Source organism: Hippocampus bargibanti, linkage group LG10 (genome assembly GCF_051943395.1).
Source record: "Hippocampus bargibanti isolate YZ-2025 linkage group LG10, ASM5194339v1, whole genome shotgun sequence".
Taxonomy (NCBI): domain Eukaryota; kingdom Metazoa; phylum Chordata; class Actinopteri; order Syngnathiformes; family Syngnathidae; genus Hippocampus; species Hippocampus bargibanti.
The window spans coordinates 6,728,651-6,754,478 of NC_142743.1; the positions used below are offsets into that span (position 1 = coordinate 6,728,651).

A 25,828-nucleotide genomic window follows, 5' to 3' on the forward strand; every position below is an offset into this window, starting at 1 on the left:
CTGAGCAGTGGCGACAACGAGCAAATTATTTTGCTGACTTACTCAACATAATCAAGATGGCAGGAGAGAGCTTGCTCGAGGGTCCCGACCTGAAGGAGATGAGCGAAGAGGAACTGTGGGAACTTATCAATGACAATCGCCATCGGCTTTCCTTGGGAGTGCGGCCGTGCATTGTGATTCCATACCTCAGGCAGGCCAGGGTGCTCACCGAGATGGATGAGGATGAGATCCTTTCCAGCCACAACCTCACCAATCGCTCAATGAGAACAAGTAAGCTGTTGTTGCCTGTGTGTATTTACATGGAACTTCCACACGTACCAAAAATTCCAGGCTGGTCTATGGTGCACACTGTATCTTATTTGTATTCAAAACAAAGACACATTCACTGTCAAATTATATTGGCATGTAAATTGAGTAACCTCATAATTGCATCGTCATAACTCTGACATGTTCCAAAAGTCCTCTGCTTTGGTTGATAATGCAAGTATAGCCCATTTGGTCTGACTCTTCATTGTGGGTTGAAAGTCACCTGACCCGGATCAATTAAGATGAAATCAAGAGACAAAGGTTGTACAATAAGGATGACTCACTTTATCCCCCAACCCCTCAACCTACATATTGTTTGCAGGCCATATGATGGATCTGCTACGGACTCAAGGTAGGAACGGAGCAGTGGCTTTGCTGGAAAGCTTGATGATCCACTACCCTACTCTCTACACTCAGGTTACTGGACGCAAGCCCAGTTCAGAACCTTCAAGATTTAGCGGTTTGTTATTTAAATAGCCGCAAGTGGCACTGAGTTGTAATTTCTATATGTCTGATTTGTCCCATGTATTGGCTCTCCGCACAGGTTTGATAAAGTATTCAGAATTGACAGAATATCTCATCAGAGCAGTAACCGGTATGCAAAATGAGCTACGGGAGGCTCGTTGCGAGGCTGGAAAAATGAGTGCCCGGTGTGCCTCCCTCGAGGCTGAGCTTCAACAAATAATGGAGGACGAGGAAAAGTCCAGATGCATTCAGTTGGAATATGAGCGCGTACACAGACACTTGTCGTCACTGCAACGTGAAGTTACCCAATTGAAGGACGAGAAGTGCGACTTGTATGTGCGCTACACTGCAGCCATTGAGGAGAAATCATCTGTGAACATGCGACTCCACGATCTCAATTTACAGGTTGGTACCAATGTCTTTGTTTCAATCATTTAAACTAAACCTTTTGGGCCAATTTATCTGCTTTGTCATCTCGGCAGCGACACATCCACATTTGTCTATCGAGGCTGTCACAGATCAAATTTGAGCAATCGATGAGTTATTTCTAATGTGATAATTAAGACATGTTTAATTGGGATGCATGTCATCTAAGAAAAAAAATATATATACATATATATGTTTCACACTACCGACTCTGCCAAGAATGCAGCCCAAGTGCTATATACCTTTTCATAATCATCATCTTCACAGTGATAATTCACAATGAAACTATGTTTTCACATTGTCTCACCCAATTGTCAAAACCAGGGGTGGCCAACCAGTCAGAGACTAAGAGCCACATTTTTTACTATGTTTCTACAAAGAGCCACATCATAAACATTAGCTGTGCATTTTTTCCCTGCCATGTTGAGAGCGAATGTGACACAAATTGTTTACGTCGTAAATAATTTGTGTCAAGTCTGATTGGTTGACCACCCCTGGTTTACGACATAAATGATTGATTTTCATCCCATGTTCATGCGTGTTGACGTCACATGGTCAGCTTTATACCGTATTTTCACGACTATCAGGTGCACTTAAAAGTCTTAAATTTTCTCCAAAATGCGCAGCGCGCGCGAAATGGTCGTGATATTACGGTACATAGGGGATGAATGGCAGCGCCAGCGCCAAACGTTTTTTACGCCTGCCATGTGCCCCCATGATGCCCCTTAAGATCCGCATGAAATGGTCAAAGAGCCGCATGCGGCTCGGGAGCCGCGGGTTGGCCAGGCCTGGTCAAAAATGTGAGAATATTGGCTGATAAGATATGCCAAGTATAAAAAGGAAATAATAATAAAACAAATGCACCTGTGTGCAACACATAATACGATCTTACTTTGATTTACAGTATATCATTAAAAGCTTCGAGAAAGTGCTCAAATATTTCTATCTGTGGGCGTACTAACACGTTTGTGCCACCCAAATGTATACTTGTAATAAATATATTAAATGTTTTAAGCACAGGAAAAAAAACTGATTTTAAATGATGATTCATTTAATATATATATTGCTGCATTAAAAATGTTAGTTCATTTCTATCTTAATATATATTTGAAAACAAACAATTCTAAAACATTAATTGCAAACGTACTGCACTGCACTTAACGAATGGACTGTACTAAATAAAAAAAAAACATAAGTTTAACACAATTTGGACATTTCACTCAATAGTGTGTGTTGCCAGCGGGAATCTGCTTACTTGTGTGTAATTGAACCACTAGTATTAATTTTATTCTTTGTAGTAGTAGTAAATAATTATTTCTGTCAAGGCATGTTTCTCTATATATTTCAGGTGGAATTTCCACACCATTTCTCCAAGAATCAAATACCTTGGTGGTTTTACGGGGTGCTCGTAGATGGGCTCAGCAATTACGACATGCACATATTTATCGAGGCAGTAACACAGAAAAGTATTTAATCCCTAACAAATAGTTGAATAAAGTGTATATCAACCTAATTACTCCATCCATCCATACCATTTATTCCTCATTATAGTCGCGCTATCCCAGCCGTCTTCGGGCACCAAGTGGGAAGCACCCTGTATTGGTTTCCAGCCAATTGCATGGCACACAGAGACAAACAACCGCACTCACAGTCACACTTATGGGCAATTTCGAGTGTTCAATCAGTCTGCCATGCATGGTTTTGGAATGTGGGAGGAAACCCAAAGACTCGTAGGAAACTCACGCGGGCCCGGGGAGAATATGCAAACTCCACACAGAGAGGCCGGGTCTTGAACGCACGACATCTGCACTGTGAAGTCGGCGTACTAACCACTCGACTACCGGGCCACCCTAATCCCTAATTATTCTAAAGAGCGCTTGACTTCAAACCGCAAAGGAAGCGAAGCAGAGAGACAAATATTCCTTTCCCTTTCATACAATTCCCCAAAAAGGATGTGCCTCTCTTTGTGTGTGTGTGTGTGCGTGTGTGCGTGTGTGCGTGTGTGCGTGTGTGTGTGTGTGTGCGTGTGCGTGTGTGCGTGCGCGCGCGTGTGTGTGTGTGTGTGTGTGTGTGTGTGTGTGTGTGCGTGTGTGTGTGTGTGTGTGTGTGTGCGTGCGCGCGTGTGTGTGTGTGCGCGGTGCATGTGCGTGTGTGTTTTTTAAGTGCCGATTGTGATCTCTAGTCCAGCAGTCCCTCTTGCTTGTGGCACCTTGGCAGCCCTCTTTCTCCATTACACTCAAATGCAAACTGTCTCTAATTTACACTCAGCAAAATATCCTTATTTGCAGTCACGCGTTCTAAAGAGCATTTATGCCTGAAAGAGACTTGTCTGACTTGTCCTGAGGTAGTAGCTTGTCCACATTAGAAGCTATTGGTCACCAGACTGGTTGATTGTATTGCCCAAGTTTCACCATGCTTTTGAGCTGAAAGGAGATCTTGCAGAGGTTATTCATGTGTGTCTGAAAACTCAAACGTGCATTTTAACACTCAAGTTAGTGATTGAAAAAGAGAGGTGTATGTCAAAGATTGAATTAAAAACCTTCTTGGTGGCAAGACCCCATTGATACTTGAATTCGGCCTGGAGTTCCGAAAGGCTGTGGATGCTCCTGGTTTACATGCCTCTGCAACGTTGTGTAGACGTTAGAAATAGTGTCTATGGGATGATAATGTTCTAAGAGTGCGTTCCAAATACTGGAAGATCACACTCCTTAGCCTTCGCGGTAATGTCTGTCCAGGGCTTCTGGACATACAATCCATGGGTAAATCAAGTTTCAGTTTTTCGGGGAGCAGTGTTCTTGAGGGTGAATGGGACTTTTCCCAAACCTTGTACATGCGTTTTGTAGACTACATAGACTCTATTCTTGTGGAGGAAGTTTTGGTTGGTCTGCCATGTTTGTTTACAATGAGAGTCACACTCACCCAAAGCTAGCCACTGATAAAAAAGGTTTCGCAACCTATGTCACTGTATTACTTGTCTTTTGGAGATGAGACAACATCTTCAACTCTTACTCAAATGTTTCACAGCTGAGGGTGAATTTGTTGGGATGAGAATCAACATTTGTTGTTTTTTTTTCCTTCTTTTTCAAAAAAATACAAAGGTGACTTAGCCAATCATGCTACATGGGTGATTGGCCACATTGTATATTAATTATTGTTTTTCCCCTCACATACACACATGTAAGGTTAAAAAAAACGTGCATGATAATTGTCATTCTGATTTCGGTGTTATCACGTTACTTCGATACTCAGTAGTGAATGGCAAATCTCAGGAATGTTCCTTTCTTGTGCATTTTATTAAACGTACCCCAATTTTTTAAGCATGTTCTATGTGCCTCCATTCGTTTCACCGGGGATTTCTAATATTGTGGTTGTTGAATAAGAGGTTAGCAGCAAAACCCATCTGTTTTTGCCATCTCAGGGAGCAGTCAATCACGTCTTACTTGTTTTCTGAAGCTATGCCATGGCAGGTTGTTACCTCAGCCATGGGCAACTGTGATGTTATTTTCACTTGACAGCAAGTACTAATATGGCACTGAGATGGAGAAAAAAAGTGGATGTGTTGCTTAACTAATATTGCACACGCATAATATTTATCAGAATGCCGCATTTGAGACTCACGGGGCCACATCGAATATGTCATTGGAAAGAAAATTTGGTGTTGACTTGTCTTCAACTAAATTGTGAATAAAATTGGATAATTTCACAGAGAAAAATATGCTCATGTGTTTGTTATGATGATACTATTGAATATTGTTGATTGTTGAGTAATGATTGATTGTGGGCAATTTGTATACAGTATTTTTTGTTGTTCCATCATTTGTCATTCGACAGCATGGGGACCCGTCCGTTATTGCTAGCCCGTAGATTTTTTAGGATAAGCCATTTTAATTGCTCTTTCCTTATTGCTTCCACAGTAAATTCCCTCACTCGACCACTCCGTCTATCGTCACATCATACAACAGATGAAAGATCAAATTTGATTAAAATGGTGGTAGGAGTGCACGACATATGTATCAGTCTATCAACATCATTTGGTTTCAGCCCAAAGACCTTTACAAAAAGACTCCTAAACCTGCATACAGTACATTTATGTTTCTTTATATTGAATTGTCACATTGACAGCTAGCATTGAGCATTGCATTTCCAGCAGCTCATGTATTTTGTTTTTCTACGTTCATTCCTTTCATCACTTTGCTGCTGTGAAATGTACATTTCTCCACTGTGAGACTAATAAAGGCAAATCCAATCCAATCCAATCCAATCCATCTGGTACAACGTCCCCTGTGTCTGTCTTGAAATGTTTGAACTCCTAAAACAGCAAATACAGTAAAGTCTTGTTATATCGATATCGGATATATCGATAGTCCCGGTTATATCGATACTATTTCTATGCACGCACGGAGAAAATTACATGCAAACAGGGTCGGATATATCGATAGTCCCGGTTATATCGATATTTTTTCGGACTCCCTTGAATATCGATATAACGAGACTTTACTGTAATTTTAAATTTCAGATTAAAAGGGTTTACAATAACCAGAATCCGACACTACAATGTTGCAATGGGTAACATCCAATTAAAGTAGCTCCCATTTTGAGTCATGTATATAAATGCTCATCGTCATTGTCTGCTTATTCAGTCAGGATGAATGGCTTCAATATCAATGCAGTTGAGACTGTTGAAACAAATTAAGGGATTGGCAAGTAGTAAAATAGCTGACAATAACTGACAAAAAATAATTGATCAAAAGTCACATTGTCAACTAGCATTGACATCTGGTGCTGATGTAGCAACAGTGTACCTTGAGATATAATATAAAACAAGATCAGTGGTTTGTCTCCATATTTTCAAATGATCATTTGTGTTCCTTCTGTACTGTGCTGTGGCAGATCTACCAACTGCAAACAGAACTGCAAAAGGCCCGAACAGAGAGTGATTTCCAGGAACGGCGTTCTCTGAGATGTGACTCTTTAGCTGAGTCTCTGCTACAAGAGGAAGTCAGGAGTCTGCGCTGCCAGTTAGTCAAGATAGAGAAACTGAACCAAGTGAGAAAAAAAACAGTCATACTGAGAAGCAATTACTAATTTAACTGCTGTTATGGTATTTCATTGACGCTTTCGCATTGACAGGCTCATGAGAATATTCTGGCTCCGGACCTTGCTGAGGCCATAGATAGCCAAGTGGAAATCGCAGGTCAGCTGAAGTCTTATAGAGAAGAAAATGAACAGATACGCAGAGAGAAACAAGAGGTGAGTTTCATTACTGAACTCTTATTGGAGTGTATGCGTTCGATCTTGACTCTAGTTTTCTTGTGTGGGGTTTGCATGGTACTCCAGTTGCCTCCCACATTCCAAAACCACGCATGGCAGGCTGATTGAATACTTCAAATTATCCCGAAGTCTCCGTGTGAGCGCAGATGATCGGCCATTTCTGTGTGCCCTGTGATTGATTGGTAACTGGTTCAGGGTGTCCTCCGCCAAATGCCAGAAGACAGCTAGGATACTCTCCAACATGGCCCACAACCATTGTGAGGATAAAGCAAATCAGAAAATGAATGGATGTATATGGAATATGATGGGAATTCTATGCAGGAGGAGGCTATCACTTGACATTTTTCAAAAAAATGTTCACAGCAGATTCTTTACTTACAGACAGTGTAGGTGTTCAAATACCTGACATGTTTCGGCGTCTACTTCCGCCTTCGTCAGATTGTCACGGATGTTGTTGTAACGCGCCATTTTCAGCTGGTGTTGCTATGAGGGCGTGACCTGCCTGTCAGATCTGACAGGCAAGCCACGCCCCCCGCTGAGAGCATGTTCTCTACTACCTGGAGCAGTATGCTGGAGGGACGAGCGGACAGTGGGGGGCGTGGCTTGCTTGATCTTAGATATCAAGGTGACAGGATGAACTTAGTACAACGAATGTTCACATCACTTTTTTTCCAAGATTTCCATCAGATTGACTATTTTTTCATGTACCAATAATGTTGAAAATAAATCAAGTGAAAACACTGTAGAGCAATCAATGTACTTTAGTTTGATGCACTTTGAGGGTACCAACGTAAGGTGGCTGCCAGTGGCTTCACTTCTTGTGACTGCGAGAATGGTTATTCCATCGAATCCCCTTTTCTCCCCTCCAAGCTTGGATTGGATTGGATTGGATTGGATTGGATTGGATTGGATTTGCCTTTATTAGTCTCACAGTGGAGAAATTTACATTTCACAGCAGCAAAGTGATGAAAGGAATGAAAGTAGAAAAACAAAATACATGAGCTGCTGGAAAGGCAGCCACTCTCTGGGCGCCGTCTTGAAGTCAAAAGAACAAAAAAAACTGAATAACAAATAATATGACATCATAGAGACAATATGACAAAACAAAGACACAGAGAGACATTCATTCTTCAGGACTTGCTGTACCCTCTTTGTGATGACATGAAGCAGTTCTAGATGAAAGAGGAGAGGATCAAAGCGTCTTTCCACCAGTGGATCAGGGACATCATGGTGGAATGTGCACGTCGACTACAAGCTAAATGATGAACGCAAACACGCAGCTGTAGCATCCATTGACGAAAAGAGATTGTCTCACATCTCCTGTTCCACATAAATCTGCTTCAATTCCAAGCCGCAACAGTTCCACATACGCATCGGCGCTCTGCGCTGACGCTCCTTTCTTCTTATCGCGGGTTCCTCAAGCCATGCATCCATCCAGCCGCAGACTGTCCAACAGCACCGACCTTTCCCTTGAACAAAGCGGGCCTGTGAAGATGCTGCCCATTACAGGCGCAAAAAAGCACAATGGCCCCTTTGGTGTCCAGCGATGGCAGTCTAATGGCTCCGAGATTCCTCACATTCAAAAACAGTACTGGCATATCCATGCTGCCGAAAAGGCGCAACCGCTCAGCACAGTCTCCTACTTGATGAATGTCGTGGTCAAAAATGTTGAAAAACAATCCGTATCCGTTCCACACGACGCACAACAACACAAAGTGACAAAAGAAAACACAAAACAAGACAAAAACAACCCAAAAAAAGCAAGGATCATGAGAGCACTTGCTGAGGCTGCCTACTCGGGCGCCATCTTGGACTTCCATCAAGGCTGCATGACTCACTTACGCCGATAAATAAGGTCCTCATCCCGCTCAATTCAAAATTTATAGCTGAGGCTTGACTCGTATTTTCGCCTGGATGCCCAACTAAATATGGCAAATTCCAATATTAACGCATACTAATAGGAACACTGCTAGAGTTAACATAGTGTATGTTGCTGCACCAATGTGGCTTGTGAAATGATTAATGTCATTCAGAATTCTCAGAGTTCTTGATGAGCTGCTACGTACCGTAGCTCTAATTGGCCTTGAGACCTAGGCAGAGACATATCGTGAACACGAGGCTGCACAGGAATGCAATCAGGGAACTTGTGCTGCAAATACATTTGTTTCCAATTATATACTGACATCGTTTCTCGATGTAGTTAAGAAGAGTGTTGACTTTGTCATTAAATTTTGCATGTGTGTATATAATGTTCACACAAAATTCACACAACATCATGTTTATCATTGTTCAGCTTTTGGATCAGACCGAATGCCTGACCCTTCAAGTGCAGCAGCTGACCCTGGACTGTAACATGCACCAACAAAAGAGCACCGTCATCCAGAATCAGAAGAGACAGTTGCAGACAGAGAGAGACCAAGTAAGACTTTTTTAGGACACTGCAAGGTAAAGTGCAATAGAAACACCTCTTTCAAGAAACAATTTTTACTCCGTCAATCTTGTATTCACGTTTTTAACACCAGAATATGATTTTGCGACCATAAAATCATGTCGGCTGGGCAAGGCTCCAGCTCCCCTGTCACCCAAAAAAGTGATGTTTGCACTACTCCTTGTCAAATATGCGCAAATTCATTATTATTATTTTTTAAATGTCTATAGTCGTTTGTTTGCATTTATTGTTGACATTTGTATCACAATTTCTTTTTTTCGCGAACTGTCCATGTATTTATGAAAATGTGTCTGTGAGCAAGCCATTGTTTTTTTTTTTTTAAACTGTCAAAAGCCACCCACCAGTTATTGAAACAATTCTGCCCCCACAGGAATGTCCTGAATCAAAAGATTAGCTGAGTTCATTGGCTAACGCCATTATCAACATCAGATTCTGATAAATGCTTGACTGTCTCTGCGGCTTTGTGTTCATCTTCAACACGTGCCTCTTTCATTTATTGTCCCGCTAAATTGGCATGTGTAATTAGGCTTGATGAAGAGTTGATTGTGTTTGCATGGTTGAGTATCTCATGCGGATAGTTGGGAATCGCATAGGTCAAGACTCTCATGGCAAAAACACTTCAAAGGATTCAAAAGATGGCCCGATTGCATTTATGTGCACCCTCGTTACTTGATTCTGAGCATCTGACAGAACATAGTTCCAGTCCTATACAGCAAGAGTGACAAACTATTTCTTTTACCTGGGTCACGTAGTTACGATTTCCTCTTGAGGGCCATTATGAATTTGTCATTAGAATGTTTCATTCCCTCCACATATTAGATACAGAATGCACAACAAATGAATGAATGATTGTCCGGTTAAAACTTCGTTTGTCTTTCCTGGTTCGCGCATTGTCTGGAGTTCACTTGATAAAAATATCAGCAAGTACAATAGATGGTGAACAAAAAACTACTTTATTCTAATGAGACAGAGAAAGCACTTCTCGTCTCGGTGGGACGAAGACATGAGCACAAGCAAAAGAGCAAAAAGAGACCGAGCTCCCGCTCTGACAAGTTTTTAAACATACAGAGTGGCGATCTGTTGTCCAATCAGTTGCGAACAAGTCGACCTTTCCCGTCCAATCGGTTACGAGCAACTCAGTGTTGGGCGGGTCTCAGATTGAATGAGCCGCTGCCTTTTTTCCAACGGCTATTGAACTAATAAGACTGATAGTTTTATTTAACTAAATTAGACTGAAATTAAACGTGCACAATTCATAATATATACTAAGCTAAACATGAAAAAACATATGTTTACTTAATCTAAACATGAAATAACGTAATATGTTTACTAATGTGCATAAACACTCTATCATTGATGAGTTTTCAAATCTGAAGTCAAGAACAATGACTGTTATTATGGTTTACATACGACAATTTGAAATTTTGGTTCAGACCAAAGCATCAAGGAACTTGGCATGCAAATATATGCTTTCGTGGGCCGAATAAAATGCTGTGGCAGGCCAGATGAGACTCGCACGCCTTGACTTTGACACCTGTGCTACACAGTTCCACCTCAATGCAGAAATGTAGAAAAAATGAAAATCCTATTGTCATGATGCTAAAAGAAATGTTAAATAATTTTGTGTTTCATGGATTTTGGATGGGAGAAAGGTGCGCATTTCTCCCCATCCAAAACAGTTGAGTTGGGCGACCACTAATTGACTCTGAGAAGGTGATTGCAACCACCTGGGAATGGCCAATTGCCGCTGGGACCTGATTGGCCAGAAGCTCAGGTGAAGCACCTTTAAAGCCAGCCTGAGCCAGTCACTTCGAGGAGGAGAAGAGGGACAAAGGACAACCTGGAGAGCAGTGTTACCTGGGGTCTGCCGAAAACTGATATCAACTTCAAATAAAGAAAACTCACAATACCCTTCCTGCATCTGGCTGAGTGAACTTTTATCAACTTTCCACCTGCATGCTGAATCGTCGCACGACAATTGGTGGCAGTGGTGGGATCTTTTCACCCTGCATGAAGAAGGTGGGATCGTTACACCTTGCTGAAGTGGAAAAGATAAGAGGAAGCCGAGAGGAAGAAGGTGGGACGAGTAAGAATTTGTGTAGCACGGGCCAACCAAACTGGACTGAAGAGTTCTGAAGGGGATCAAGGAAACCAGAAGCTTGAGTTGCCCCAAGAAGTTGCCGTTCTTCTTTTCCATGAGGCGTCTGACAGTTTCCAAGCCAAGGATGGAACTGAGCAGAGTGAGATGGAACCAGTGGTGAAGCCTAAGACTCAGACATGAGGTGATGTTGATTGAACAGATCTAGAGATCAGATGCACCCAACAAGTAAGAATGGACATTTGACAGTCGATCTAGTCAACATTATCCTCCTCTGGGACCGCAGCCCCAGGGCGCTAACTCTCGAACATCCAGGCCAACGAACCTTCCTCCCGCACAAGAAACTCCCAAGTTGGGTTACCTAACATGCCCAACCTCCACAGTTTCATCATCTAAGACAAGCTGCAATTCCCATGGTTTCTGAACCCAGAATTCCAGAAAGAAACAGAAGATGCAGAACGTCAGGAGCTGGAAGAGGATCTCCAGCGAGAATAACGGCAAGAATTTATCAGGGAGAGATTGGCACCCTGGACAAAAGGTGTTAATATTGTTGCATATGGGATCAAGTAAGCTACTGGCAAAGTGGCAGGGCCCATACACTGTGACTAGGAGAATAGGACCTGTCACATATGACCACTCTGCCCTGACAACAAATGTTATTGCTGATTATTTGACAAGAATGTCTGAACTCTGAGGAGAAGGGGTGAATGATGTCATGATGCTAAAAGAAATGTTAAATAATTTTGTTTTTCATGGATTTTGGATGGGAGAAAGGTGCGCATTTCTCCCCACCCAAAACAGCGACCACTAATTGACTCTGAGAAGGTGATTGCAACCACCTGGGAATGGCCATTTGCCGCTGGGACCTGATTGGCCAGAAGCTCAGGTGAAGCACCTTTAAAGCCAGCCTGAGCCAGTCACTTCGAGGAGGAAGAAGAGGGACAAAGGACAACCTGGAGAGCAGTGTTACCTGTGGTCTGCCGAAAACTGATATCAACTTCAAATAAAGAAAACTCACAATACCCTTCCTGCATCTGGCTGAGTGAACTTTTATCAACTTTCCACCTGCCTGCTGTCTCGCCGCACGACACCTATCTTTATCTGTGGATACCGCTCAGCTGATAACCATGTGATCGGCCCCAATTTCCGATCATGTAATCACATCGTGACAACCCTGATGTGGCTATTAAAAAAAGGAACATATTGATACCAGAGCAAATGGGACAATCAGGCCAGTTGTAGACTATAATCAGTCAGGACAATAGAAGCAATCAATGTAGCCTCAGGAAATGGGTCCCCCAATGTTAGAACAGGCACCTATCACAGCATAGGTCTGGCACCGCCACCTCTAGACAGTAGGTATATATATATATATATATATATATATATATATATATATATATATATATATATATATATATATATATATATATGGTAGATGCTTACTGTTTGGCATTTGGAATGGTTAGCACACCGACTTCACAGTGCAGAGGTAGCCGGTTCGCGCACCGGTCCGGCCTCCCTGTGTGGAGTTTGCATGTTCTCCCCGGACCCGCGTGGGTTTTTCTCCGGGTCCTCCGGTTTCCTCCCACACTCCAAAAACATGCATGGCAGGCAGATTTACCACTCCAAATTGTCTCTAGGTGTGAGTGTGAGAGTGACTGTTGTATGTCTTTGTGTGCCCTGCGATTGGCTGGCAACCATTTCAGGGTGTCCCCCGCCTCGTGCCCGAAGACAGCTGAGATAGGCTCCAGCAACCCCCGCAACCCTAATGAGGAATGAGCGGTACGGAAAATGAGATGAGATTGACCACTCCAAATTGTCCCTAGGTGTGAGTGTGAGAGTGACTGTTGTTTGTCTTTGTGTGCCCTGCGATTGGCTGGCAACCAATTCAGGGTGTCCCCGGCCTCGTGCCCGAAGACAGCTGAGATAGTCTCCAGCAACCCCCGCGACCCTAATGAGGAATAAGCGGTACGGAAAATGAGATGATATATATATATATATATATATATATGTGTGTCTCATGTGCCTCTTTGCACAACCTACACCTTTGGTCTTGCCTGGTGTGGTATGTTCGTGCCTCTATGGCTCCTATGGCTCTGGTGTTCAGGGTCTGCTCTTGAGCAGCCAGGATGAATGCCTCTCTGCTGTCTTTTAGGCCAGCCCTCTCTAGCTTATGGCTAGCACTTATGGTTCGGTGATACATCCCGTGCAGGCGCTTTTCCTCCCAAGATTCTCCCTCTTCCAGCACCTCATCCTCTGTTCCAAATTGTCTGATACATTCTCTGAATACATCATCCGTTGGAGCGTACAGTTTCAGGGTGCTGGATTTAGGATGGAACCCTCCATGCATGGTGAGGAATTTTCGGGTATTAACATCCGTGGTCTGAATCTCTTCCTTTGGCCACTCTATTATTCCTGCAGGGTATCTGATCACTGGCAGGGCATAGCTCTTTATTGCCCGGGTCTTGTTCTTGCCATTGAGCTGGCTTCTCAGGACTTGACTCACCCGCTGGAGGTATGTGATCGTAGCCGCTTTCATTGTTGCGAGTTCGAGGTTGCCATTGGCCAGTGGTATACCGATGTACTTGTAGCTGTTTTCAATGTCTGCTATTGTTCCTTCAGGGAGTGAGACCCCTTCAGTGTGCACTACCTTGCCCCTCTTAGTCACCATCCGACTACATTTCTCCAGCCCGAATGACATCCCAATGTCACTGCTGTAGATCCTGGTTGTGTGCATCAGGGAGTCTATGTCCCTTTCGCTCTTAGCATAGAGCTTTATGTCATCCATGTAGAGGAGGTGACTGATTGTAGCTCCATTTCTGAGGCGGTATCCAGAGCCTGTCTTGGCGATTATTTGGCCTGGGGGGGTTCAGTCCTATGCAGAACAGCAGTGGTGAGAGTGCATCACCTTGGTATATGCCACATTTGATGGACACTTGCGTTAGTGACCTGCCATTGGCTTCAAGTGTGGTTTTCCACATCCTCATTGAGTTTGTAACGAAGGCTCTCAGAGTCCACAACTACAAGCATTCAGTTATCCATGTGTGTGGCATCGAGTAATATACTTTCTTGTAATCAATCCAGGCTGTGCACAGGTTGGTATGTCGGGACCTGCAGTCTTATGCCACTGTTCTGTCAACCAGCAGCTGATGTTTGGCACCTCTAGTATCTCTACCAATGCCTTTCTGTGCTTTGCTCATGTATTGAGCCATGTGTCCACTTATCTTAGCCGCAATGATGCCTCACATGAGCTTCCATGTTGTGGAGAGACAGGTTATTGGCCGATAGTTGGAAGGAACTGCACCCTTTGAGGAATCCTTCATGATCAGGATTGTTCGCCCTTCGGTTAGCCATCCTGGGTGAGTCCCATCCATCAGCAACTGGTTCATTTGTGCTGCTAGGCGCTCGTGGAGTGCTGTGTTTCTTTAGCCAGTAGGTGTGGACCATATCCGGGCCTGGTGCCGTCCAGTTTTTCATACCTGAGACTATTTCTTGTATGTCTGCCGCTGTGATGGTAACTGGGTTCTGTTCAGGGAGGTTGCTGTGCTCCTCTTTCAGAGTCACCAGCCATTGTGCACTGCTGTTATGTGCGACCTCCTTCTCCCATATGCCTTTCCAGTATATTTCAGATTCCAGCCTTGGAGGGTCTGCTCTGCTGTTAGAACCCTGCCACTGAGCGTACACTTTCGCAGGTTGTGTTGCGAACAGCCTGTTTATTCTTCTGGCTTAATTCTCTTTCGTGTACCTCTTTAGGCGACTGGACAAGGCCTGGAGCCTTTGTTTGGCAGTTTTGAGTGCTTCAGGTATGGTAATCTGCATGTACCTCTTGGGTATTGGCCTTTTATTCACACCTCTCTGGGTCAACTGATATATATAGCGATACACCCGTATATATATACACGCGGCGCACGGGTGTATCGCTCTCTCCATGACCAACTGTTGTCGCGTGCGGGCGTGCAACGTTTGCGTTGTGTTGCCTGGTTAACACTACGAGGACTCCACTTTCTCAGCGGCTTTCAAAACTCTGAAGTACACTTTTGAGTCAGGGTGTAGTCCGAAGCAGGCTTCTGATAAGCCGGTGCCGAGTATGCAAATTGCCAAACGAACGTTCGAAGACGCGAAAAATTATGACACATAATGTTTGTTAAATCCTCTCGCAAATTGCCAAACGAACGTTCGTTTGGCAATTTGCATACTCGGCACCGGCAGCCAATCAGAAGCATGCTTCGGACGACACCCTCACTGAAAAGTGTACATCAGAGTTTTGAAACCCGCTGAGAAAGTGGAGTCAACGTGGCTCATAGCGATTTGTTACCCGCTTACTACGCCAAAAAGTAAATGGCCCACGAGGGTGCAAAATGACGCAATCTCGGAAGATGACATACATTTACGGGACGTGGGGAAAATACCTCGGACCGGATACACTCGCGCATCGAAGGAAGAGTCCAGGTATGGTGGCAAGTTGAGTCAATCATCCGGCATTGGCGAGGTGATCGCGAACCATATAAATGCCCCGTGTCCGTGATTAGAGAATGACATTGGGTGGAGAACGGCATCCCCGCCCCCCCTCCCCCGCTGTCAACTCGCAAGTGACAGGAGCAAAGAGGTGGTTTCGGTGTTTGAAAAAAAAAAAGCTTTTCGAACAGGGTCCTGGAACGAATTATGGTCGAGAACCTTATTTTCAGGATGGATATATATATATATATATATATATATATATATATATATATATATATATATATATATATATATATATATATATATATATATATATATATATATATATATATATATACAGTAAAGTCTCGTTATATCGATATCGGATATAACGATAGTCCCGGTTATATCGATACTATTTCTATGCACGCACGGCAACAAAGGTTTGAATAGTGTCTCTTCCAATACTTATCAAAATATAGTCTCTTCTGATACTTAAATCCAAATAAAGTCTCTTCTCTTGACGTCCTCCTCATGTAGCCTAGCCACCTTAGCTAGGTTCAAATCCAGTGTCCAGTCGTGTGGTCCCAACTGGCAATGAGTTCCACGCAGCAATCAACTTCTTCACAGAGCACAGCAATCAAGCTTGTCTTTCCCCAAGCTCCACACCCAGAGGCTCTCTGCCTTAAGAGCCTTGCTTGCCAATCAAGCCCTGATCAGCTGCAGGTGTGTGGTTTTAATTGCTGCCTTCCACCAGATGGGGCCAAGACTCTCTGGGTGGATCCATCTTAGGGGGATGTGTTTTCCCTCCAGGACACAGCCTCTCGTGACATCACAATATATATATATATATATATATATATATATATATATATATATATATATATATATATATATATATATATATATATATATATATATATATATATATATATATATATATATATATATATATATATATGTCATGAGAGGCAAGCTCTCAGCGGGACAGGACAAGGAGTGCAATGGGCGACGGGTTTGAATGCAAACAAAGGTTTTAATAAAGGGTTTCAGGGGGAAGTCACAAGCAACAAAGGCAAGAATAGCGTCTCTTCCAATACTTAAATCATAATAAAGTCTCTTCTGAGGTGAAACTGAAGTCGAAGTTCTTTTCCATGAGTTTCTAGGCCTCACCCCTCTTGATGTCCTCCTCATGTAGCCTAGCCACCTTTAGCAAGGGTCCGAATCCAGTGTCCTGTCATATGGTCCCAACTGGCAATGAGTTCCACGCAGCAATCAGTTTCTCCACAGAGCAGAGCAGCTTGTCTCCCCCGGCCTCCTCATCAGTTGCCAATCAAGCCGTGATCAGCCACAGGTGTGGGTAAGGAGCTGGTTTCCACTGGCTTGAGGAGGGAAACGTGGAATACGGGGTGGATCCTCATGGTGGGTGTCAGGGCGTCCCTGGTCTCCTTCCAGACTCGGTGGGCCCGTCTGAGGTGATGTTCAATAGACGGGACCTCCACCTGGCCCTCCTGGGTGGGAAACAAGGGAGGCTGATAGCCACAGGCGGACATGAATGGGGACCGACCTGTGGCTGCGGAGACCAGGGAGTTGTGGGCGTACTCCACCCAGGGTAGATGCAGGGCCCACGACGCCGGCTTGTGGAGGCACACGCACCGGAGAGTCGCCTCCAGGTCCTGGTTCTTCCTCTCCGTCTGTCCGTTGGTCTGGGGATGGTATCCAGACGACAGGCTCGCCGACGCCCCTAGGGACCGACAGAAACGTTTCCATACCTTGGACACGAACTGCGGTCCCCGGTCCGACACGATGTCCGTCGGAATCCCGTGGAGACGGACGACGTGGTTAACTAGGAGTTGAGCCGTCTCGATGGCGGACGGCAACCTGGTTAACGGGGCGAAGTGGGCCGACTTGGAGAATCGGTCCACTACGGTGAGGACGACCGTCTTGCGGGAGGGGGGGAGGCCTGTCACGAAGTCGACGGAGATGTGGGACCAGGGTCTGGACGGCACCGGTAGCGGCTGGAGGAGTCCTGCCGGGGGCTGGTGGGAGGCTTTCCCACGGGCGCAGGTCGGGCAGGCCTTTACGAAGAGGCTGATGTCCATCCTGAACCCCGGCCACCAGAACCGTTGGGCGAAGAGTTGGATCGTCCTGTTGACCCCCGGGTGACAGGCTATCTTGGAGGTGTGCCCCCAGACGAGCACCTCTGTGCGAAGAGGGGGGGGGGGACGAACAGGCGATCCTTAGGGCAGCCACTGGGGATGGGGGTCGTCCCCTGGGCTTGCTGAACTTTTGTCTCAACCTCCCACCTCAGGGCACCCAGGATGCGCTGGACCGGCAGGATGTTGGCGGTGGTCTCCTCCCTTTCTGCCGGGTCATGGATGCGGGATAGGGCATCGGGCTTGGTGTTCTGTGACCCTGGGCAGTAGGTGAGAGAAAAGTTAAAACGGGTGAGGAAGAGTGACCATCGGGCCTGGCGTGAGTTTAGTCTCTAGGCCGACCGGATGGCCGCCAGGTTCTTATGGTCAGTGTAGACGGTGAAGGGGTGTTTCGCTCCCTCAAGCCAGTGTCTCCATTCCTGCAGAGCCAGGACGACCGCCAGCAGTTCCCGGTTGCCTCGGCGGGGCTGAGCCGGCGGGAGAAGAAGGTGCATGGGCGTAGCTTCTGGTCCGTGGGAGAGCGCTGGGACAGGACGGCCAGACTCAGATGCGTCAACCTCAACCCTGAACGGGAGATCCGGGTCGGGATGACGCAGAACAGGGGGATTGGTGAAGGCCAGACGGAGGCGGTTGAATGCCCCCTCAGCGTCGGGCGTCCACCTGGGAATCTTGGAGGACGTGAGGTTAGTGAGGGGGAGTGCCTTCTGACTATACCCGCGAATGAAGCGGTGGTAGAAGTTGGCAAACCCCAAAAACCGCTGGAGCTGTTTGCGCGTCTTCGGGATCGGCCATTCCACCACCGCTTTAGTCTTAGTGGGGTCGGCCCTGAGCTGCCCCTGCTCCACGACGAACCCTAGGAAGGACAGATAGCGGACATGGAACTCGCACTTCTCTGCCTTCACATAGAGCCGGTTTTGCAGGAGCCGCGCCGGGACCCGTCGGACGTGTTGCCGGTGCTCCTCTGCGGAACGAGAAAAAATGAGAATATCGTCAAGATAAACAAAAACATTGAGGAAGTCCCTGAGCACATCATTGATCAAATTCTGGAAGACGGCGGGCGCGTTCGTGAGTCCGAACGGCATCACCAGATACTGAAAATGTCCTAATGGTGTTTTAAATGCGGTTTTCCATTCATCCCCCTCCTGGATGCGGACCAAATGGTACGCACTGCGGAGGTCTAATTTGGAAAAAATGGTAGCTGATTGAAGGGGCGTGAAGGCTGAGTCCATGAGGGGGAGGGGGTATTTGTTCCGGATGGTGATGTCGTTCAGACTCCGGTAGTCGACACACGGATGCAGGGTTCCGTCCTTCTTGTCAATAAAGAAGAACCCTGCGCCCAGCGGAGACCGTGACGGCCGGATGTGTCCCGCCGCGAGGGAGGAGTCTATGTAAGTGCTCAGGGCTTGCCGTTCTGGTTGTGAGATGTGGAAAAGTCTGGAGTCCGGTAATGGAGCCCCTGGCTGCAAGTCGATAGCACAGTCATACGGTCGGTGAGGCGGCAGGGATTGGGCGTTGTCTTTGCTGAACACCTCCCGCAGGTCGTGGTAGCAATGTGGCACGCCCTTGAGGCAGATGGCCTCGGGCGGGCCACCGCGGGAGGGGTCTCGCCCTGCCGTAGCCAACCGCAGGCAGTTGGCGTAGCAGTAGGGGCTCCAGCCCTGAATGGTGGGCCCCTCCCAGGAGATGGACGGGTCGTGGGTATTGAGCCAGCGGAGACCCAATACCAACGGCGCATTCCGGGAAGGCATTACTAAAAATTGGCGGTGTTCGACGTTGTTCCCCGCTACCCGGAGTTTTAGCGGGGCAGTGAGGTGGGTGACTCGGGCTAACAGTCTGCCGTCCAGGTCGACGATCTCCTTTGGGGGGTGGAGATCGATCAGCTGGCAGCCCAACGAGTCCGCCAGCTGGGGGTCAATGATGTACCCGTCGGCCCCCGAGTCCACTAGGGCCCGCACGGTTTGGGAGCTGGATGGGCCGATTAATTCGCTGTCCAGCTCCAACCGCGTAACGGGGGTCGTGGATTTGACCTCCAGAGGTCGCTGTGGTTGCCGTTTCGACGGGGACTTGCGTGGATCTGAGGTCTTCGGCTGGGGGCCTTGGGTGCGACGAGCCCCGGGGATAGTGCGGTCATCCCCCCCCCCCCTATGATCATGGGTTCGGGGGATTCCTCCAGGCGCCGCACGCGCTCGCTGCCGGGTGTGGTAGACCTGGACCGGCTTCGGGGCTTGTCGAGCCGCCGGCCGCGCTGCTCCCTCTGTCGCTTCCGAAGACGGTGATCCAGGCCGATGACTATGGCGACCAGGTCGTCGAAGGTGGTGCCAGCGTCGCGGGTAGCCAACTCGTCCTTGAGATCGGCATTCAATCCGCGACGAAACACCCCCCTCAGCGCTCGGTCGCCCTAGCCGCTGCCAGCGGCCTGGATGCGGAATTCGACGGAGTATTCCGCGGCTGAACGGGCCCCTTGGACGCAGTCCAGTAGTCTCCCCTCAGCTTCGGACTCCGTCACCGGATGATGGAAAACCCGGCGTAACTCGGCGACGAAGTCCGGGTACGAGGTGCGCAGCTCCGGTCGGGACTCTCGGATGGCCAGCACCCATGTCTCGGCTTCTCCCATGAGCAGGCCGGTGATGAAGGCTACCTTCGCCTCATCGCTAACGCAGGCGTATGGATGTTGCTCAAACACGAGTATGCACTGCATTAAAAACTGAGCGCAGCGCCCGGTTTCGCCTGCATAGCATGAGGGAAGCGGTAAAAACGTTGAAGAGCGTGCCTACTCACGGGCGAGTAAGACTTGGTTGTGAGGGCGGAAATGTGTGCCTCAGCCGCCTCGAAGCGTTGAGCCAGCATGGTGGTAATTTGGCTGACTTTCGCGATGGCTCAGGCCAGCTGGCTCGAACGCTCCGCTTGCACGGTCAGGGCGGCGAGGAATCTGTCTTCGCCGGCGGGATCCATGGGTGGTTGGAGTATTATGTCACGGCACTCGAGGCTTGAGGGCAAGGCTCGAGTGACGAAAGGAATGCGGGAAGGTTGGATCCAAAATACACGGCGAGACAGATACTCGTGAACAAAAAGTCTTTACTGAGGCACGCATGCAAAAATAACAGCAGAGAGAGGTAAGTGAGAGATCGGTGACGGCAGACCTGACGGCATGGAAGCAGCAATGGTGGCTTTCAGATTACTCCGACGAAGACGGTAATGCGCGATCGGTAAATATAGTCAGAAGGCACAATCAAGGGAATGACAAACAGCTGTGGGAACCCAGGTGCGTGATAATGGGAGGGGCCGTCTCCAGGGAGCAGAGGAGGAGGTGACAGGAGGGGCGGGGCGCGCCCCGGGCGGCGACGAGATGTGACTATATATATATATATATATATATATATACAGAGCGAAAGGGACATAGACTCCCTGATCCACACAACCAAGATCTACAGCAGTGACATCGGGATGTCATTCGGGCTGGATAAATGTATAGTCGGATGCTGACTAAGAGGGGCAAGGTAGTCCACACTGAAGGGGTCTCATTTTGCAGCCCGCCTTGACATGAAAGATTAATGTTAGTGCGGCCCGCATGATTGATATGAATGAAACTTATGCGTGGAGCTGAACAAACCGCTGAACAAACCTGAACAAACCTACAAAGGGAATTTTATCACAGATTTGCAGACTTCTAGACGCACAAAGCCACATTTCAAATTTTTGAAGACCCATTTTCTTTTGATGTGCAAGATGCCCCTCTTGTGTTCCAAATGGAGCTTTGTGACCTACAGTGCCACTCTGCACTCAAAGCCAAGTTCAGGAATGTGAATGGAGAAGCAGAAAAGCTTGGGCAATGTTTCAGAGAGTTAACCCCCAGCTTCCCTGAACTTTCCCGAATGTTCAAGCGGACCATGTGTCTTTTTGGGAGCACATACCTATGTGAGAAGCACTTCTCCACCTTGAACTTCAATAAGTCCAAGTACAGGTCCAGACTTACTGATGAGCATCTTCAAGCCCTACTCAGAGTCTCCACTGCCTCCTCCCTCAAGCCAAATGTGGCTCGGCTTTGTGAAAAGAAGCACTGCCAGGTCTATAGCAGCAAGAAGTAGGCAGGAGAAGCCATGTTTGGGACAGTTCATGTTCAATATTTTATTTATATTCAGAAAATTAAAGGTTAAAGGACTGTGAATGCAGACATTTGAAACTTTATTAAAATAATTAGTTTCCTGTGTTTTTTTCAGTCCTCTGTATCTGCCTTATGATCATTATGAATATTTTATTTATTTATTACTGGTTAATTTATATTTTATTCATTTTTCCATTTATTCATTTAATTCATTTTTTTGTGTGTTAAAAATAAAGATATTGAGAACATTGGCATGCTTTATCTGTGCTTTTCTTAAGAAAATCTTGATGCGGCCCAGCCTCACCCAGACTCGGCCTCCAGCCGCCAGGTAAATTGAGTTTGAGACCCCTGCCCTGAAGGAACAATAGCAGACGTTGAAAAAAAGCTACAAGTACCTCGGTATACCACAGGCCAATGGCAATCTCGAACTCGCAACAAGGAAAGCGGCTATGACCAAATACCTCCAGCGGTTGAGGCAAGTCCTGAGAAGCCAGCTCAATGGCAAGAACAAGACCCGGGCAATAAACAGCTAGGCCCTGCCAGTGATCAGATACCCTGCAGGAATAATAAGGTGGCCAATGGAAGAGATTCAGACCACGGATGTTAAGACCCGAAAACCCCTCACCATGCATGGAGGGTTCCATCCTAAGTCCAGCACCCTGAGACTGTATACAAGCCGTAAGGAAGGAGGCCAGGGACTAGTGAGTGTGAGAGCCACAGTCCAGGATGGAACATCCAAGCTCAATGAATACATCAACGAGAAGGCTCCAACGGATGATGTACTCAGAGAATGTCTCAGACAATGGGGAACAGAGGATGAGGTGCTGGAAGAGGGACAATCATGGGAGGAGAAGCCCCTACACGGGATGTACCACCGAACCATAACTGAAGTTGCAGATCTCAAGAAGTCCTATCAGTGGCCAGAGAGGGCTGGCCTAAAGGACAGCACAGAGGCACTGATCCTGGCTGCTCAATAGCAGGCCCTGAACACCATAGAGACACAGATATACCACACCAGGCAAGGCCCAAGGTGTAGGTTGTGCCAAAATGCACCTGAGACAATCCAACACATAACTACAGGGTGTAAGATGCTGGCAGGGAAAGCCTACATGAAGCGCCATAACCAGGTAGCTGGCATAGTCTACCGAAACATCTGTGCGGAGTATGGACTGGAAACCCCAAGGTCAAAATGGGAAACACCTCCCAAGGTAGTAGAGAATGAGCAAAGATCCTGTGGGACTTCCAGATACAGACTGACAAGATGGTAATAGCCAACCAACCAGATATCGTGGTCATAGATAAAGGGGAAAGGAAAGCCGTTGTCGTGGATGTAGCGGTCCCGAGTGATGGAAACATCAGAAAGAAGGAACATGAGAAACTCGAGAAATACCAAGGGCTCAGAGAGGAGCTGGAGAGAGCCTGGAAGGTAAAGGTGACAGTCGTGCCTGTGGTGGTCGGAGCACTCGGGGCAGTGACCCCCAAACTAGACGAGTTCGTTGCAACAGATCCCAGAACCCTCAAGCTTCCTGGCCTCTGGTAGAGTACCCGAACTAAAATGGGGGACAGACGAGGATTTTATATATATATATATATATATATAAAATCCTCGTCTGATTTTATTTATATATATATATATATATATATATATATATATATATATATAAATATATATCGTATGATATATATATTATATATATATATACACATATCAGTGACGTGCGGTGAGGTTCATGGCTGGTGAGGCACTGACGTCATCACAGTCAGATTTACAAACATGACCTCTACAGAGTAGCTTATTCACCATTTGATTGGCAACAGTTAACGTGTTTTGTTTAAAATGTCATGTCAGCATTCTTTATGTGACGGGTGTCACAACAGTGACTGTCTTCATCTCCACGATGCTGCCGTATTAATGAAGACGAGACGCGTGGATGTGTCTTTTTATTTCTTTTATTTCTGCAACACAGTATGGCAGAAGGGATGGGTGAAGTCGCATGGGTTTCGTCTTGTGATTAACCTGAATCTCCTCGAGATTGTTCTCAAATGCAAAACATTGTAGATAACAAAACAGAATTAACAACGTGTGATCGTATAGTGGTTATTTACAGAAAAAGAGAATACAACACAAGTTCACTGTTATTTACAAGATGTCCCTGAACGCATCATGGGCGGAGACTCAGCAGAACACGCGGTGCGCTTGTAATGGCTGGCGCACAGTTCAACCAGCCACGGACACTCACGGGCAAATGAGACACGACACAAGAAACTAAATATTGTTCAATAAAAACGAAATGAAACAATTATTACCTGCAACACAGTATGGCAGAAGGGATGGGTGAAGTCGCATGGGTTTCGTCTTGTGATTAACTGCGCAATAGAAAAGCACTATGAAGCTAAGTTCCACTCGACAAAACGTGAAGTAAATAATGACACAAAAAGTAATCTGGACTCGAATGAATAAGGGAACTAATTAGATAACACTAGACAGTAAAAAAAGGGGAAACAAAATAAGATATTGTCATGAAAATGCGCGTTAATCAAGACCAACAGAAAATTGCGACTCACCCTGAATCTCCTCGAGATTGTTCTGGAAACTATGGGCGGGACATAGTGCCACACTGTGCGCCGTTGCGTCACTTCCTTCATAATTTAATAACCTAAGTGTACAACTCCGTTACATTTATATATACAAACTGTAGCATAGAAAACATAATTTAAAAAAACGTTATTATCGTGTATCGTGTTTACTTGTAAATGAAGTCGCCGCGCCGCTCCTTCTGAAGAAAGCCATCGATAACTTCTTTGTAGAAGCCTTCCTTATCTTTCTTCAGTTTTAAAAGTCTCTCTGTCTCAATGGAGATCACTGCTAGTGAAGAAAGTCGTCCTTGATCAGTCCTCTTCCGACTGTATGTTTTCAGTCTTTTCAGTGCTGAGAATGACAATCTCATCTACTTCTACAGCAACAAATGGGGCTGCACCGATCTCCTTTTTAATGTCATTTCTAATGATATCACGAACTGCTTCAATTAAACCGTTCTTTATTCTGTTTGACAGGCCAGAAAATACAGTGGATGTCTCCAAATGTCTCGCTAGCCTGTCATCTTTCTCAGCCAAAGCATGTAAATAGTTCAACATAGTTGCCACGATTAGCAGAGCCTTTACTTTCATCATTTCCACGAAATGCCAGCTGTTGTTTGGCAAGGGAGCAGGTGGCATTGATGAGATCTTTTAAAATCTCCCGGTTCTCCTTTACCTTAGCATTGTGGATGCTGATGTTGAGTCTTCGCTGTTCATCTAAAGCCAAGTCGATCCTGTTTTTAGCGCGATTTGACGTTGGATGTGCGTGGTCGACCGCTCATGTTTGATGAGGCTCCGTTGTAAATTTTTAGGTCGCAATATCCCATTTGAGTCCAGACATTGTCATAAGTTGAGAACAGAAGGCAGGAAAAGCAGAAAAGGCGGTTTCTTGCTGAACATCCACCCAGCCGGCCTTTTCGTGTGTACCAGTCCGTTTGAAAAGAGCGAGTATTCCGTCCTGTTGTCGGAAGCAAACCTTTTACGCAAGGAGAAAATTTACATGCCGCAGGATCAGATATATCGATAGTCCGGTTATATCGATATTTTTTTCGACTCCCAAGAATATCGATATAACGAGACTTTACTGTATATATATATATATATATATATATATATATATATATATATATATATATATATATATATATATATATATATATATATATATATATATATATATATATATTTATAGGGCCAGTGCTACCAGCAAATTTTAGTTTGCTGACGAAGCCTCTTGGATAAGAAGCGAAACGTCCGACACCTTCAAAGAAGTACAGATAACGGCTGAAGAAACCTTTCATCAACATATTCCATGGTTCCTGAACCTTTGAAGAGATGCCCTTCAACACAGTTTGTGGGTTGAACAGTTTCTAATTTCCTCAGGGTGGACTCAAAATAAATAGCTTTCAGTTTATGTCTCTGTAGATGGTGGAAAATAAAATATAATTTCTGAGACACCCACAACATCTGCTATAAATTGGGCTCCTGTGGACTTATAAATTACAAGTCACAATGTATTTGTACAAACCATGTGAGAA

General features: G+C 45.8%; 2 protein-coding genes across 7 annotated transcripts in view; one reads left to right on the top strand and one right to left on the bottom strand.

Moving 5' to 3' along the window:
- Nucleotides 1–25,828, top strand: part of ccdc40 (coiled-coil domain 40 molecular ruler complex subunit) — a 54,809-nt gene continuing 28,981 nt past the window's right edge. For 5 of the 6 annotated variants that reach the window (XR_016116174.1, XM_089005737.1, XM_089005736.1 and 2 more), the window contains exons 1-6: nucleotides 1–270; nucleotides 629–766; nucleotides 851–1,176; nucleotides 6,088–6,243; nucleotides 6,328–6,447; nucleotides 8,762–8,887. Coding sequence is in view for 5 of the 6 variants with exons in the window: in XM_089005737.1 (XP_088861863.1) it covers nucleotides 57–270; nucleotides 629–766; nucleotides 851–1,176; nucleotides 6,088–6,243; nucleotides 6,328–6,447; nucleotides 8,762–8,887 (1,080 nt within the window). In the remaining variant the exon portion in view is untranslated. The remainder of the gene's footprint in view (nucleotides 271–628; nucleotides 767–850; nucleotides 1,177–6,087; nucleotides 6,244–6,327; nucleotides 6,448–8,761; nucleotides 8,888–25,828) is intronic. The other variant, XM_089005739.1, reaches the window with a different exon arrangement.
- Nucleotides 12,113–13,834, bottom strand: LOC148892238 (uncharacterized). The gene is made up of 2 exons (XM_089006405.1): nucleotides 13,203–13,834; nucleotides 12,113–12,198 (listed from the first exon to the last, which is right to left on the bottom strand). The coding sequence occupies exons 1-2, from the start codon at nucleotides 13,804–13,806 to the stop codon at nucleotides 12,113–12,115; spliced, it is 690 nt and encodes a 229-aa protein (XP_088862531.1). The 5' UTR covers nucleotides 13,807–13,834.